Source organism: Monodon monoceros, unplaced genomic scaffold, assembly GCF_005190385.1.
Source record: "Monodon monoceros isolate NGI ecotype Baffin Bay Population unplaced genomic scaffold, NGI_Narwhal_1 Super_Scaffold_1, whole genome shotgun sequence".
Taxonomy (NCBI): domain Eukaryota; kingdom Metazoa; phylum Chordata; class Mammalia; order Artiodactyla; family Monodontidae; genus Monodon; species Monodon monoceros.
The window spans coordinates 59,014,718-59,031,781 of record NW_021703765.1 but is presented as its reverse complement, the minus strand read 5'-3'; the positions used below and the strand labels follow the sequence as shown (position 1 = coordinate 59,031,781).

The 17,064-nt window shown below is 54.3% G+C and overlaps 1 protein-coding gene across 1 annotated transcript in view; it reads right to left on the bottom strand.

Moving 5' to 3' along the window:
- Window positions 1-12,780, bottom strand: part of IMPA2 (inositol monophosphatase 2) — a 30,272-nt gene extending 17,492 nt beyond the window's left edge. Inside the window, exons 1-2 of the mRNA XM_029232122.1 lie at window positions 12,567-12,780; window positions 2,657-2,790 (exon numbers count right to left, since the gene is read on the bottom strand). Of these exons, the coding sequence (XP_029087955.1) occupies window positions 2,657-2,790; window positions 12,567-12,662 (230 nt within the window). The 5' untranslated portion in view covers window positions 12,663-12,780. The remainder of the gene's footprint in view (window positions 1-2,656; window positions 2,791-12,566) is intronic.
- Between the last annotated feature and the right edge of the window lie 4,284 nt (window positions 12,781-17,064).

Below are 17,064 nucleotides of genomic sequence, written 5' to 3'. Positions count from 1 at the left end.
CAGGTTTAGCGATGCTACTGCATGTCTTCAAAGTTGCCCCACTTGGATCTCACTTGGGAGCACAGCTGGAACAGGTTTCGGCACCCACAGAGGCGGCCCGGACGCAGACTGAGTTCATGCCTTCGGCGCCAACACAGTGCTTAGGGAACGCGGCCCTGACCTGGTTCCTTGTGTCACCTCCTCCGCGCGGCAGTGTCAGTGCTGGGTGACACTGTGGTCAGATTCCCATCCCTGGGGGTGGAGCAACTGCCCAGCCGAGGGCAGAAGCGAGTGCAGTTTCTGTCCACACCCATCTCCCAGGCTTTGGATTTCACCAGTGAGTAAAATAAAATAGCAAAACCAGGGAGCCCACAGTCAGGTTGTTTCTTATCTTATCAAAGTCAAAACAGCTACATTCTATCTTGTCTTTTAATTTTTTTTTTTTTTTTTTTTTGGCTGCGTTTGGTCTTTGTTGCTGCTCACGGGCTTTCTCTAGTTGTGGCGAGCGGGGGCTACTCTTCGTTGCAGTGTGTGGGCTTCTCATTGCGGTGGCTTCTCTTGTTGCGGAGCATGGGCTCTAGGGTGCGCAGGCTTCAGTAGTTGTGGCTCACGGGCTCTAGAGCACAGGCTCAGTAGTTGTGGCTCACGGGCTTAGTTGCTCCGCGGCATGTGGGATCTTCCCGGACCAGGGATTGAACCTGTGTCCCCTGCGTTGCAGGCGGATTCTTTAACCTCTGCACCACCAGGGAAGTCCCATGCAATCTATCTTTAATACTGTTTTGTGAAAGACTAAAAATGAGGAAGAGCATAAGTTCAGACTTCTTAAGAAAGGGTGACAGCCTTATACCAACTTGTTGTTTAAGGGATATATTTAATACTCTGAATGCAGAAAAATAACAATATACTATTTTATCTTATAATATGCATGCAATTTTTTTCCTCATCACAAGTTTCTCAATTTGTCTCTGATCTAAAATACAATTAAATGTCCCCAAATTCTGATACTTTCTTTTAAATCTTAATCATTGGGAAAAAGACAAACCTGACTTAGATATGCTGAAAAATGATTTCACCTGATTTTCTAGGCAACAGAGCAGAGAGTAGCATCCTGGCTTTGCTCTCAGAGCCAAGAGGGGAGAGGGAGCAGAGCCAGGCTGACATGGGCAGCCAGTCCCTGCCTCGCAGCCTGCAGCTTGGGGACCGCTGCCTCTTGTTAGGGGGTGGGGGGTACCTGCACTGCCCAGGGCTTTGTCAGGTGGGCTGGCAGGCACGGTTGGAGAGGCTCTAGGGGGCCTGACACCCACCCAGGGTGGGGACTGCTGCTCTGGGCAGACCCAGACAGTCTTCCTAAGGGGCTTTGGAGCCTGAGGCACCCCGTGTGACACACTGTCTTCTGTCCTGTGATACTTGTCAAGGAGTGTGTAAATTCACACTGTGCAAACAGACACCAGGCCCCATATCGACACAACAGTGCATCCAAAGCACCAGCAACTGGCCAGCACTTTCAGGATTCAGTCTGTCAGAGTGATCTGACTTCAAAGCGCCAGGAGGCCTGGGACCACCACCACGCAGACCCCTGCAGTGACCAGAGCCTTTACCTGGACCCTGGACCCCAGGGCCCCACAGTCCAGCTGCCTCACTGCTGTTGGAGCCACCACACGATACAGGGACAGAAAGAGCTCCTGAGCCAGAACCAGTGGTGGTTCCTGAGCCGTCACCTCTCAGGGAATCCAACTGCCTTGAACACGGCGGGGCCAGGGGCACTGACCCTGCCAGCCAGCCCCGCCCACCCTGCCCTGTATCTGCAGCCACGTCTGCGTGGACCTGTGTGGCTCAAACCCATGCTGTTCAAAGGTCAGCTCTGATTCTTTGGACGCTGCCATTTAATTTAGATTTTTGAAAGTTAAGAAATCATAAACAGTGCAGAGCCTGTAATCATTATAATAGATGCTAGGGTCCTGACTTTACGCCAAACAAGGAAAAAGGGAGAGACGCTGAAACACAAGGGCTGCCGTCAACACGCCTGCACACACACACGCACACATATACACACACATGACCCCCCAGGTGATGTGGGTTAGAAGAAAGGAGCGGGGAGAAGGTGCGAGTGTGTACGGCCTGTCCCCTACCCCCCAGTCACTTGCAGGGCATCACGTGGCAGGAGGGAGCCCCTCACTGGTCCACATGGACGTGGGGCTGGACAGACATGTCGTCTACACCTGGGAATCCAGCGATTGGGCTCCAGGGTGAGCAGCTCCCTAAGGAAGGAAAGGGACACTTGTGCCCAAGGAGCCCCCTCCCCGAGCTCAGAGCGTCTGCCCCTGGGGCTCTGGGCCCCCTTGGAACTAGACACACAGTGCTGGGCAAATGCTGGCCTTTTTCAAGGAAAAGATTAATTGTTGCATCAGATTCTCCACACAGTGACCCAAAAGGTCAGGGACACCTGCTCTGGAGGGGGTTGGCCCTGAGGGCTTGGTGTGGGCTTGGCAGGAGGGGCGGGCAGCCCTGGCGACGGCCACACGCGGGGATGCGTCCTGGGAAAGTCCGCGTGACCCTGGGCTGACAGGGCACAGCAGAGGGGACTCCCTGCCAGGATCCACGGTGGGGCGGGGAGTGGGGGGACACGCGGCCGGGGGCGGGTCACAGCAAAGAGTCAGCGAGGCCCCAGCGCACCCACCTGTGGGAGGGAAAGCGCTGCTGCAGCTCCTGCAGGATCAGAGCCTCCACCATGTGATCTGTTTCTGTCACCAGGTCCGCGGCCGACGTTTTTGTTGAGACACGTTTTTCCTCAGAAAGGGCTTTCCTGATGATCTGCAATGCAAGTCGGGAGGTGGGTGATGCTGGCCAGCACCCCCTACGCTGGGGGCGGTCCTGCACCAGAACTGGGCCCCCTCCCCCACCGCGGATGGCCAGACAGATGGACCGGTGGCACCCGGCTCTCTGTGGGGCTCCTGGGAACTCTTCTCGCGAGAAAGGCGGTCATGGGTGGAACAGTCTTTCTTTGCAGGAAAGGAACGCGGTTCTAAGGACGTGAAGCTTCAGCCACGGAGCCCCACGGAGCCCCCGAGCTTGAACTCGGGAGATTTCAGTGCAGGAACCGCTTCTCCTCATTCACTTTACCCGTCACACGAACGTGCCCCTGGATCGGGAGCCCAAACGGTGCAGCCGAAACCAAACCCGGGAAAGTGAAAACGCACGCAGAGAACTAGAAGGCAGGCCCTGGCCTCACGCCCCGGGGGCTGGGTGCATCAGGTCACAGGATCGTGTGGTTTGGTCTCCCAGGAGCTGCCAGCGCTTCACCTACACCCGGGACAGAGGGCTGAGCGCCAGGGCCTCCCCGGGGGCCCACACAGGAAGTCGTTGAGGGTATTAATCAGGAAACAGCCCCACTGCAGCTAGGGCCTATCCTGTCACCTCTGCCCGAGTCACAGCTTGAGTCCCCAACCACAGTGACAGCAGGACCCTGAAGCGACCTCTGACCTCTCCTCCAAGACCTGCTGCACCCAGGGTCCCTCACCTCCTTCCATGGACCCCCTCGCTCAGCCGCCACCTGACATCCACACCGCCCACCCCGTGATACTTACTCTTCAACCTTAGGTGGGTGTATCCCATGCCCTGTACACACACATCATGTACACAATGCCCTGTATCCACTTGCCGTGTACACACATGCCCTGTACCCACCTGCCCTGTACCCAGATGCCGTGTACACACATGCCCTGTACACACATGCCCTGTACCCACATGCCGTGTACACACATGCCCTGTACCCACACACCATGTACACACATACCCTGTACCCATATCCCATGTACCCACATGCCGTATATACACATGCCCTGTACCCACATCCCATGTACCCACATGCCGTGTACACACATGCCCTGTACCCACATGCCGTGTACACACATGACCTGTACCCACATGCCGTGTACCCACATGCCCTGTACACACACGCCGTGTAATTACATGCCCTGTACGCACATGCCGTGTACACACATGCCCTGTACCCACCCGCCATGTACACACATGCCCTGTACCCACATCCCATGTACTCACATGCTGTGTACACATACCCTGCACCCACATCCCATGTACCCATTCGCTGAAGAGGAGGAGGCCAGGAAGACGCCTCCAGGAAGCCTGCAGATAGGCTTCCTCACGCAGGATTTCACAGAATAAGCAGGACCCCCTAAACAGGGGCGGTCCTCATCCCAGCACCAAGCCCAGACAGTTGTTTGGTTTTCCGAGCTTGGTTGCAAAGATAACAGATTGGTTGTAATGGTTTCTAACAGAAAACCCGGCTTGTTCTCTGCTCCCTGCTGCCCGCCTGGTGTCTAGGGTCGTGCCCGGCACACAGCCGAGGTGCAAAACCATTCAAGTCACCAGTACATTATACCTCAGACTGCTTAAACAGACTCAACACCATTTTTTCCAACCGGACCTCATGCACTTGTGGAACACTGACCCCTTGATCTGTCTTGTTTCGCCTCTTGTTGCCCTCGAAGCCCATCACCCTCTGGCTTCCATCCTGTCCTGCCCCCCCGCCCCCCCCCCCCCGCCCCCCGCATGTCCACTCCCTGCAGTACAGCCAGAAGGGCTCGCTAAGCCCGGGCCCGCATAAAGCACCTAATGGCCCCGTCTCCCCGAGGATGAAGTCACCCCCGACGTAGCTCACAGTGGCCTCCGTGGGCTGGCCTGGAGCAGAGACAACTGGACCCGAGTAGCTGGCCCTCTTCCTTCTAGGAACAAAGCCCAAGGTTAGCAGGGCACCAAGCCACATGGCAGCCCGCATCGCAGCCTCCTGTGCAGGCAGGTGTGGCCCTGGGACCAAGGTCGGCCCCGAGGACGCGAGGGGAAGCGATGCGTGTGACTCCCGAGCCACGTCCTCAAAGAGCCATTGTTGGCACGGCACTTCCTCCTGCCCTTCCACTCCCTCCGCTGTGACTTGGGCGTGGTCGCCAGGGTCAGATCAGTGGGGTCAGAGCAGTGGCGGGAAGGGACGGGCCCCTGGGTGACTTGGGAAGCAGAGCCTGCCTCCCAGACTCTAAATGGACTTGGGAGGGGTGGGGAGAAAGGACCCCCTGCCTCTGTCCCCGACTTTAAAGGAGCCAGCCCATCGGCCCACCTCTGCGCCCCCACATACCCTGCCCCTCATGCTGCACCGAACCGTCACTCACCCTCCCGCCCCCTTCCCACTGGATGCCAGGTTCCTCTGGCCCCAGCACTCCTCCATTGTGACTGGGATGTCACCTCCCCGCAGAGCCGGCGCTCACCCTGCAAGTTCGCTCCTGGCTCCCGGGTTAGAACCCTCGTCTGCCCTGTGTCTGAACCCAACCCCCGGGTGGGCTCTGCAGCCTGACACATGGTGGGGTCTCAGAGAACACCTGCTGGGTGCACACGGGGTCAGGTAACTAAGTCGGGAAGAAGCTCGGCAAGTGCTCTCATGAAGCCTCATCTGAGCGCCCTGGCCTCTCCATCCTCTGGATCCAACGGAGAGGAGACATGCCCAGGGGCAGTGGGGGCGTCCTGATGTCATCTGGGCTTCTTTCCAGGGGAGCCAGGCCCCCAGCCACAGATCATGCAAAGGACGGAAATTACGGATCCAGGAGGAGGATGCTAGAGCGTGTCCTTTTATAAGGATTTCTTTTCCGTTTCTATTAGTGTTTATGGCTGTGTGATGATCCTTTCCTTGTGGGCCTGTGTCCCTCAGCGCAGGGCAGGCCACACCCGCATTCCCAGCCACCTGCAGTGCTGCCATGGCCAGCCCTCTTCACCAGCTGCTGCTCCTTCGGGCCTTGGACGCCTGGGAGGGACCTGCAGACCATTCCCGACTCCTCCCTCTCATCCGGTTGCACTCCCAGATATTTAGATCCCATTTCTGAATTATCGTCCCAGACTACACTGCCCTTCAGATGAGCCAGCCATCCTGGCCCCAGACACTCTCCTGTCCACTCCTCTGAAGGCCCATCCGTCCATCTGAGGGGGCCGAGGCCTCAAAACACTTAATGCCTTACGACAAAACCCCCCAAACCTACTACATACACAATGTACAAATCTCAGTACTAGGTTAAGAAAAGTTCAATTCAGACAATTTCCTACACTGAGAGGAAAGGTGGGGATAGTGTCTTGTTTTGTTTTGTTTTTTTGCAGTACGCGGGCCTCTCACTGTTGTGGCCTCTCCCGTTGTGGAGCACAGGCTCCGGACGCGCACGCTCCGCGGCCATGGCTCACGGGCCCAGCCGCTCCGCGGCATGTGGAATCCTCCCGGACCGGGGAACGAACCCGTGTCCCCTGCATCGGCAGGTGGACTCTCAACCACTGCGCCACCAGGGAAGCCCAGTGTCTTGTTTTTAAACAAATCATTATGAGACTCAATCAGCCCTGCCTTTTAATCACAGTCGCATCCTCAGGGGAAAGGCCTGTGGGGTTCCGGGTGAGTTACCTGCTAAAACCCTTTACCACAACTGTTTTCTCTCAGTCTTGGGATTTTAAACATTCTCATTTTGCCAGCAATAAGTTAGTGTGGCTGTTTTTTAATTAATGTTTTTCAGCTACTCACTAACTAAGCCTGCACTTCATAGACCTCCTGGCCTGGATCTCTCCCTCAAAATAACATTCTGTTAATGTTTAATATATAAAATATGGGACTTAAGTCACTGAAGCCTGAATTTCAAACCCCATCCGCTCCAGCATCTGAGGTGTCATTCAGAGACACGTCCAAATGCCTCTTTCTTGTCTGTGAACCATCTCGGTTGTATGCTACTGTCCCCAAGTCGACCATACGATTATCACCCATCCCTATGGAGCAACGTGTGTGAGCTCGGGGACCCATGGAACGCACACGGAGAACTCTGCAGAAGTGGGGTTTCAACAGGCAACATCTTTCCCCTGCAGATGTGGGCCTGGCGGTACTGCCACGTTTCAGGTTCCAGACTTATGAATGTGATGTGATGGTTAATCTTATGTGTCAACTTGACTGGGCTGTGGGGTACCCAAATACTGCGTTGAATGTTATTCTGGGTGTTTCTGCAAGGACGTTTTTGGATGAGATGAACATATTAATCAGTAAAGCAGATTGCCCTTTGGAATGTGGGTGGGCCTGGCCCCATCAGCTGAAGGCCAGAACAGACAGAAAACACAAACCCTTCTCTGCGTGAGAGAGCTCTCCATAGACTGTCCCTGGACCCTCAGCCCATGTGTGCCAGTGGGGCTGCTGCTCCAACTGCCAGCTGCTATCTCACAAGTTCCATCTTGGCTGAGGCTTCAAATGTGGGTGAAAGTGTTACAAATGTCAACATGGGTGACCCCACTCTGCGGAAGCTTGGGGCGCGGTGCAGGTGGGGCTGACAAGGCCAGGACTGACAGTGGAAATGGCGAGGTCACCAGCTGCCCTCTCCATCCTCAGCCAGGACAGCAGGGGGACCTCCACCTCCACGTCCCGCCAGGTTGCGATCTCCCAGAGGAAATGCCGGTAGCTCGACATGGGATCCGCCTACGGAGAGCCCAGGGCAGACAAGCCTGCTTGTCCCTGTCCCGGGCGGGACCCAGCCTGAGACATCAGCCCAGGCTGACTGACGGCTCCCAAACTGGCGCCTCCACCCTCAGCCTCTCACGTGAACTCTCCACCCAAAGGCCCCCACGTAGAGATCCACCGGCATTTCAAGGTCAACAGCTCACAGCTCGTGGAACACAGGACCTGACCTCCACCTCCAAACCTGCTCCCCCTACAGTTCCTGCAAATTCACTGGACAGTTCTTCAGACCCGAACCCTGCAGGCACCCCTGGCTCCTCTCACACCCGCTGCCGATCTGGCAGGAAACCTGGCAGCTCTGCCTTTGAAATACATCTGTTTACCACCTTCTTCACCACCCCCAGTCAGATCCACCCTCATCCTTCACTCGGTCCATCGGAGATCTGGTTCTGCCCCACCCCCTGTGGCGTTGCAGCCTCACCCCCACCCCAGCAGCAGCCAGGGTGGTCTCCCCATCACCCTGCAGGGCTCCACATGGGACTCTACCCCGAACCTCGATCACACTCAGAGTAAGGTTAAAGTCCTGTCCAGAGTTACTCAAATAGTTGTTGTGTGAATGAATACATTTCTAACCTGTTTTAGCACCACCATTTTAAAAACGGAGGCCAGTAAACACATAAAAAGGCACTTAAGTTCATTAGTCATACAGGACATGCAAATTAAAACCACCGTAAAACACCACCTCAAACTGGTCACACGGGCTAAAATAGAAAGACAGACAATACCAAGTGTCGTCTGAGAGATGAGGCAACAGGAACCCTCACCTCCTGCTGGGGAATCATGAATCCCTGCATCCGCCTTGGAAAACCACCTGGCAGAATTTCATACACGATGACACAGCAATTTCACTCCTATTGTTAATCTAACCCCAGCAGAAATGCATATGGAGGTAACCAAAAGACACATGCGAGAGTGCTGGATGAGCAACATTATGCCTAATAATTCCAAACTGGACATCATCCAGAGTTTCTTCAAGAGTTGAATGAATAAACTGTCATATAGTCACGTAACAAAATACTACATACGGCAGTGTTTCTCAAAGTGCCATCCCCAGCCGGACAGCATCAGCTGGGGTTTTGGTGGAAGTGCTCATTCTCGGCCCCACTCCAGACCCGGTGAGTAGGAACCCTGCGGTGGATGCAGCCTGCTGCGGAGGCCCTCCAGGTGCTTCTGATGCACACGAAGGTGTGAGGACCACGTGTCCCCAGCAGCGAGACCCATGAGTGTCTATACCAAGGAGATCATCAAAAATTCTGTTGGGAAGTCAGAAGATGGCTGTTGGTAGGTGTGTAGAAAACTAAGCTAAAAAAATATGTTTTTTTGACCTTAAGGAAAACACAAGCTGCATAAGAAAGAAAAGAATATGTAATACAACCATGCTACCCAGCTTGACCGTGTGCTACATGTGGTCATAGCACGTGAGCACAGGCACCAATGGAACCAACAGGTAACACAGCCACAGGACATAACAGTGTCTAATGCGGATGATGCAAAAAAAGAGCTACTATTTAGAAAACGGGTGTAACTACCAGAAAACTGAAAACAGTGAGTTCTGGGGAAAAGGATGAGGATGACACGGGACAGGACACTGCTGGTTCCACGACAGTCCCTTTAGCAGTATTTCACTTTTTAAACTCCCTGTGTGAATAACTGATAAAAATAAAATCACAAATCAAGACAACACCTGTGGGGACTTCCCTGGTGGTGCAGTGGTTAAGAGTACACCTGCCAATGCAGGGGACGTGGGTTCAAGCCCTGGTCTGGGAAGATCCCACATGCTGTGGAGCAACTAAGCCCGTGCGCCACAACTACTGAGCCTGTGCTCTAAAGACCGCAAGCCACAAACTACTGAGCTCCTGTGCTGCAACTACTGAGCCCATGTGCTGCAACTACTGAAGCCCGTGCACCTAGAGCTTGTGCTCCCCAACAAGAGAAGCCATCACAATGAGAAGCCCGCTCACCACAAGGAAGAGTAGCCCATAAGAGTAGCCCATGCTGGCCACAACTAGGGAGAAAGCCCATGCACAGCAATGAAGACCCAATGCCGCCACACACAAAAAAACAGAAACAAAGAAACAAACAAAAACACCTGTGGCAATGCAAGCCAGACAAATAGGGATGTTGGGTCAGAGCCCCCGCTGTGCCCCTCTGCTCTGGGCAGTTGGAGGTGGACATAGGGCATCCCCTCAGAGCACACTGGAAAATTCTTCCCTGTCTGACAACTAATAAGTAAAATAAAACTGACAGGATTCTCAAATTTGATGGCAATCCTAAACATTTATATGACCCTACCAGTAACAAGTTTGAAGCCTAATTAAACTTTTCTAAACCATAGTAATCAATTTCAATGAGCCATCCTACAGGAAAGCCTGAATTTACCTTTCTAGTCTCTCCATAGAAAGTACTACAAAATCGTTGTCATTCAAAGATGTAAAGAGTATAAAGCCAAAAATGGGAAAAGAGTATTACAGAAGATTGAGAAGCAGTTAAAAAATTACTCTTATGTATTTTGTTATATTTGTTAGCATCTTAAAATTTACGCTGTTGTGATCTTTCTTATTCTAAATAAACTTTTATATCTAATTTTGAATTTGTAATTTTGTATTTTTTTTCTTAAAGAGGTCCTGTAAATTTTCTAAACTTCAGGTTCAAGAAAACCTGGATCTATCCCTGCAGGATAGAACTTAAAAAGCATAGTTTTCTAAGATTTTTTTTTTTTTTTTTTTGCGGTACGCGGGCCTCTCACCGCTGTGGCCTCTCCCGTCGCAGAGCACAGGCTCCGGACGCGCAGGCTCAGCGGCCACGGCTCACGGACCCAGCCGCTCTGCGGCATGTGGGATCTTCCCGGACCGGGGCACGAACCCGTGTCCCCTGCATCGGCAGGCGGACTCTCAACCACTGCGCCACCAGGGAAGCCCTAAAATACTTTTGCTCACACATCACGTAAAAGATGATAAATACCCATTTCGATGAATATCACTCTGTGTACTCGTGGTGGTGATGGTGTGGGGCTGACATCACCCCCTTCCCCAAAGCCCAACAGCCAGGGAGGGGCTTCTTCAGTGGTACGGTGGCTGGGACTGGAAGGGATGCTTCTCAGGGGCACCACAGGGATGGGTGGTGGAGAGACAAGGAAGGAGGGGTCTGGGAGGCCTCTCAGGATGCGGTAGAGGGGAGGTGGCAGCAAATCGTCCAGGGCTGCCCTGAACCAATGTCTGAAACATGGACGGCAGACATTGTCTCCTGGGAGGGAGGGCACTCCCTCTGAACGTAGAGAACCCAGACTCGGTGGAGCACACAGAGCTGTCTCGGGAGTAGCAGACTTAATAAAACAGCAGAACGTGAGAGGGCGGGCACGTTGGGCCACAAGGCCACAGAACCTGTACCAAATGTGCCTCTGGCTAAGGAGGACTCCCAAGAATCACCACTAACCACCCTTCATGCCTCTTGGGGCTTTCTGGCTACAGGCCAGGTTTTCTCCAATCAGCACCTTGTTACTGTCAGAACATTACTAAGACAGTCTGTCCCTCTTTACACGGGTTAGGATGACCCTGTGTGGCTTCTGTCCCTCCCAGCCACAGACAATTCGGCCACTCTCCCCGCCACTGCCTGGCAGGCAGGAAGCCTCAGCATAATGCCCAGGAGGGAGGGAGCCCAGAGTGCTGGGCCCCCTGATCAGACTCCCAGTGGCAGAATCCTTATTGCATCCTTCCCCCACTGTCAAAAAAAGCTTTTTCTGTTGTTCTTGGCAAGTTGCAAAAGCAGAAGCTATCTCTTAAATAAGTTAAAGTTCCCAGGACCCTTAGAACGGTGCCTGCTATATTGCAAGTTCTGTGTAAGCATTTGTAAATTTGTTAAAAAAAAGGGGGGGGTTTTCAAAAACCCTTCTGTTTCCTCAAGGATCTAAATTTGAAAAACCACAGAAACCCGTAACAACTCACCAGGGTTTACACAGTGGTGTCTGAATTCTAAACTGGCTTCTTCTCAAAGCTGAAAGGAGAAAAGTTGTATGGTGGAACCTAAAAGTTACCAAATATCCTGAGGACGCTCACTCTGGAGAGGAAGTGAGGGCCTCGGGAGGGGGGAGGTCAAGCGCGCCCCTCACACAGTGGACCAGCTTTCCAGGAAGAACGTTTGCCCTGAAACCATGAGCTCCATCAATGCAGCAGGTAAGGCTGGGGTCCTCCTTTTCCCCAAGGATCAAGTCTCACAGAGGGAGGGTCCACTAGTGTTGAAAGTTAACTTTTAGGGGACCAAGGGACCGCACTGTGACTGTTCACGTTAAGGACTCACTTCAAATGCAGGACTGGCGACAGCCTGACTTTGGCCCGTGGGGCACTTTCAGACCGAAAAGGAACTGCCGCTGGGAACAGAAAATCCGTCTGCGGGCAGGGCTCCTCCTCTGTCCACCCTCCTGCTCCGCTCGCAGTAACGCAGCCGAGCGCCTTGACGCGCGAGCAGGGAGCGAGCGGTCCCTGCGCCCTGCCTCCCCCCGCGCCCCCCATTCGCCGCCGCACGTGGCCTGCGGAACCCCAGGCGTGAAGCACCGAGGAAATGGGGGAACAAAACACACAGGAAAGTGCGAAGAGAGGGGCTGCCCTCTGAAGGTTTCTTCAGCTCCGCTGCTTGACCGTCACCCTTCCGGTGCGGGTAGCAGTTCCTCCAAACGCAGAGTGGAACCCTCTAGACTCCGGATGCGCGAGGATAGGCTGTCCGCCCGACCTCCACGCGTAGGGGTTCTAACGCGGGGCAACCGCACCGTGTCCCGCCCACTGGGTCAAATCCGAGGCAGTCCGCGCGCCATGACCCGCCCGCTCCCGCCAGGCCGCCCTGCGCCCCGAGCCCGGCCCGCGCTTCCGGGCCGCGGGATCCAGGGCGCCCGTCCCGGCGCAGGCGTGGCAGGTGCACAGTGTGCGGTAGGCTGCGCGGAGCCCCTCCGCGGCTCGCGCCCCCAGGTCCCGGCCCGGCCCTCTGGGTCTCCGTCCGTCCACGCCCTGCGTCCGCTCTGCCCCAAGTCCGAGTGCGCCTGCCGTGCGCCCGGAGCCGCGCTCACCTGTCCAGCCCGCAGCGCCAGCTGCGCCGCTGCCTCGAAGCACTCCTCCCACGGGCCCCCGGCCTGCGCCGCCCCGTCCTCGCTGCTCGGCTTCATCGCGGCCTCCGGGCCCGCCGGCGCCTCCCGCCGCTCCGCGCCTGGGCCGCGCTCGCCCGCCCGTGAGGACTTGCGAGGGACCGGGAGCTGGCGGGGAGCGGACCTGGAGCTGCCCCTGGCCCTGGAGCAGCGCCCAGCGTCCCGTCCCGCCCCTCGCCCCTCCCTGCCCCGCCCTCCTGCGCAAACCCCGCCCCGCGCCGAGCCCCGCTCCTTTCCTCCCTGGGTCCCTCTCCCTGCGCGACCGGCGATGAGCCCCGCCCCCACATCGCCAGGCCCCGCCCCTCCGACTCCCCGCTGAAGCTGGGTCCAGCTTGTGGGAAGCTGAGGGCCGCGTGGCGGGAGAGGGGCCCGGCTCGGACCCTCGCGGAGCTCAGAGCCTTTCCCGAGGGTGTGGCCGCGAGCGAGGAGCGTCCCCCGCGCGGACCCGGCCGGCAGCACCTCGGGCGCCGCTGACCGCGGGCACCGCCCACCGCGAGTACCGGGCGGCGGTCCTCCTGCAGTTGGAGCTCAGGAGCTCAGGAGCTGCCCGGCCCGCCCTGTAACAAGTGCTGACCGCTTGCACCCCGACGGGACCCTGTTCACACTGTCAGCCTTCGTCTGTGTCCACCGTGCGTTGGACACCTGGTAGAGAGGCTTTAGGTGTAGGAACGAGAGACTGGTGGAAATACAAACAACAAGGAGGAATCAGGAAACGGAGTGTGTTAGGGTCGCCCGGCCACCTCGCCCTAAACGTGGGGAAACTGGCGGAGAATTGCCCGCTCCGCCCGGCCGCACTGGGGCAGCCGAGGGCAGGCTCCGCTCCATCTTTCTTGTTCATATTTTTCATGATTGTCAAATAGGGAGTTGGTTTCCGAAAATACTTAAGACTGCGCTTCGGATGCTTCATTTTAAAATTAAGTGTATTCAGTTGCTGATCCTCATGGCAGGTTTTCATTAGAGATTATTCCCAGCACAAAGCAAAATTAGGAAGTTAGGACATTTCTCTTTGGCCTCTTCTCAGCTACCCTTTCTGAACACACCCCCACCCTCAACCCCGGCCCGGACCAACCTGGGGCTCAGATAAACTCACATGGAGTCCAGCCTATCACACATCTAGAGAAAAAGACCGTAACTTCCTTGCCTAACTTCCAAAAATCTTAAGGCAGAATCATGTGGTTTTAACTAGTGTGAAGTTTGGTGCCCCCAGGTTTCCTAAGTACTTTAAGTATTGGCCTCATTCCTTCCTTGCTGTGTGCATTTGAGCAAGTTACAAATAACCTCTTTTGACTCAGCTTCCTCAACTGTAAAATATTTTTGGTAAGTATTATACGGGTTAACATACATGTGCTTGGTACTTCTTGTTTTTTTTTAATTTCATTGAAGTATAGTTGATATACAGTGTTGTGTACAGCAAAGTGACTCAGCTATACATATATATTCTTTGCCGTTATGGTTTACCACAGGATATTGAATATAGTTCCCTGTGCTATACGGTAAAACCTTGTTGTTTATCCATTCTATATAAAATAGTTTGCATCTGCTACCTCCAAACTCCCAGTTCTTCCCTCCCCCAGCCCCCTCCCCATTGGCAACCACAAGTCTGTTCTCTATGTCTGTGAGTCTGTTTCTGTTTTGTAGATATGATCATTTGTGTCATATTTTAGATTCCACATATAAGTGATATCACATGGTATTTGTCTTTCTCTTTCTGACTTACTTCACTTAGTATGATCATCTCTAGGTCCATCCGTGTAGCTGAAAATGGCATTATTTCATTCTCTTTTATGACTGAGTAATATTCCATTGTACATATGTACCACATCTTCTTTATCCATTCCTCTGTCGATGGACACTTAGGTTGTTTCCATGGCTTGGCTGTTGTGAATATTTGGCACCTCTGTTATTAAAGACTTGCTCACCAATGTACCCTAAGGTGATCACCATACTGCTTAGCTATAATGGGTGCTTAAATCATTGAATACTGAAATCAGCCTTTTCTAATGGATTATCCAAGTTTCCCGTGCTTTAATGGTGATTCGCTGTGGAAACGTGAAATGCTCCTTCACCATCATGCCCTGTATGCCAGTCTGCTCGCTGCCTCTTCCAGGGGCCCTGGGGAACCACAGTAACTTTGGTAGCCCCTAGAGTACCGGGCTCCACCCTGGAAAACGATTTCCTAACTGCCCCTTCCCACCCCCACCTGAGGGTGCAGCCTAGGTGGGTGCTCTGGTTATCAGGAGGTGGCATGTAAGGTGCCCAAGCTGGGCCAAAGGCGGGGGTGCGGTGAGAGGTGGGAGGGCACTCAGGAGAGACTGTCTCCTTTATGCCTCCCCCTCTGTCCTTATTAATCTGGGAGTCCCTTCCCTCCTGTCTTTTCTGGGACAAAGCAAAGTCTAAATAAATAAAATGTCCAAGTTTTCTTTTCTTCTACCTACTTCTCTACCTCCCCAAGTTACTTTGATCTTATTTCCCAGGGCCACGACGGCTGGTTTGGACATTTGATGAGTTTGTTGTTTGTTTCATCTCATCTGAATCCCAGTATGACGTCTGGCCATTCTTAACCTCAGGTGGGCCCCCACACCCCCCACACCCCCCGTCATCTGGATCCACCCTCCTCCACGCTGACCGTGTGCCGAGACACACGAGACGATCCTAGTGGATGGAGGCCAGGGAAACTGCCAAACATCCCCCAGTGCAGAGGACAGCTCTCCCCCCGCCACACACACCAGAGCAAAGGATTGTTCAGCGCAAAAGGATAATAACGCTGGGGTTGAGAAATCACGTCCTACTTTAACTTTATTCCAAGGAGTCTGGCTCCAGGTCAAAATTACAGGTGTGATTTTTCAGACCTGACCATAGGCAACTACAGAGTTTTACCTGGCAGGTCTCACTGGGGTGGGGTCTGCCCTCCCTGCACTGGACTTGGGACTCGGCCAGCGTGCTGCCATTTTCTGGAGGGAGTTCAGCCCAAGACTCAGAAGCCTCCCCACCCACTTCCCCAGCCGTGCTTTTGGGCACATCTGTGAGCCCGGCCCAGGCACCTCCATCCCCTTTCTCAGGGTCTCTGCCAAGACCACCTTGTCTGGGGGCCTTGAAGACCTTGTCTCTCCTCTGACTCAGAATCAGTAATTTTCCACTCCTAGGCCTCCCCAGGCCCCTCCCAGGCCCCTAGGTCCCGGCAACTTCCCAACTGGCTGCAGACCTAGACACATTATGCAATTATTTGCTTTTCTTTGTCTTTGAATCTAGTAGGCACTTGCTTTTAGAACTGAACGAACAGAAGCATGTGTCAGTTTTGAGCTGACAAACCAAAGAGGTAACTCACAGTAGATAACAGAATAAGGCCTCAGGGACTTTTGTGGACGGCTTGGCAAAGGGAAATGTAACTTGGGTCAAAGTAAACCCCTCCGTTTTGCTCTCAGAGAGTAACTGCAAGTGTGGAGCAGGTGCCTGGACTGAGGAGCAGGTGTTATGATTCCCTGATACTTAAAGCTGCTTAGGTTAGCGTCCAACTGTGCTCTGGCGGGTCGTCCTGGGGTATCTTGTTCAGTTCTCGGCATGCTCCAAAAGTTATTTACTTTAACACGTGATTAAGGGCATTTCAGAATGAGCTTTCTCACACATGTTCAAACCAAGAAGAAGTTACTGAGTTTAGTTTGCAGGAGAGTCCGAATCACCACTCCTGTAGGCGTGCCCTCACATGCTGGCTTCCTTCTTAAACACGGCTGCAGGCCCCCCCAGCTACCACCCAGGAATGTTTGTTGCTGCCCTAATGGTCAAGGGCCACAGCCTCTTGGTCCTTGAGACAGGCCAGTCAATGCTTCATCACAACGAACCACGGGTGATCATCTGACTGAGAGTGATGCGCGGCCACCATGGGCCGCTTCTCATCAGCAAGGAGCCTGGCACTGCATTCAAGGCCTGCCCTGCCCACATCAGTCCCGTGGCCTGACCTGTGAGTCTGCTTTCTTGGACCATCATTCCCAGCATGACATCAATCATGGTCGGTCAGGACAAGAGAAACAACACTGGGTATTTCAACAGAGAGAACTGAATAAAAGAAATTGGATAAGCAGGTAAAAAGGCAAAAAAAGAGAACTGAGGCCGCAGAGATAGTAAGGCAGGAAGCAGCTCCCAGCCTCAGAGCTGGGGTTGCCAGAACCTGCTGGGAGGGAGGGGTGCCAGGGGCTGCGGCCAAGAGGCGCTGGGGGCAAGACTGCTGCCTGTGGGAGCTGCCACCTCTGCCAGGTGCGGGCAGGCTGGTTCAGGGTGCAGTGCTGTCAAGACTAGTAGGCGAGCAGGCCCTGCTCCCTCCTCCAGCTGCCCAGCTCCTCCAGGCCTCTCGCTGGTGGAGCCTAGCAGGGAGCCAGCTGGCAAAGGGACCTGCATAGTCTTAGCCCTGCGTCAAAATGCAGAGCTGAGA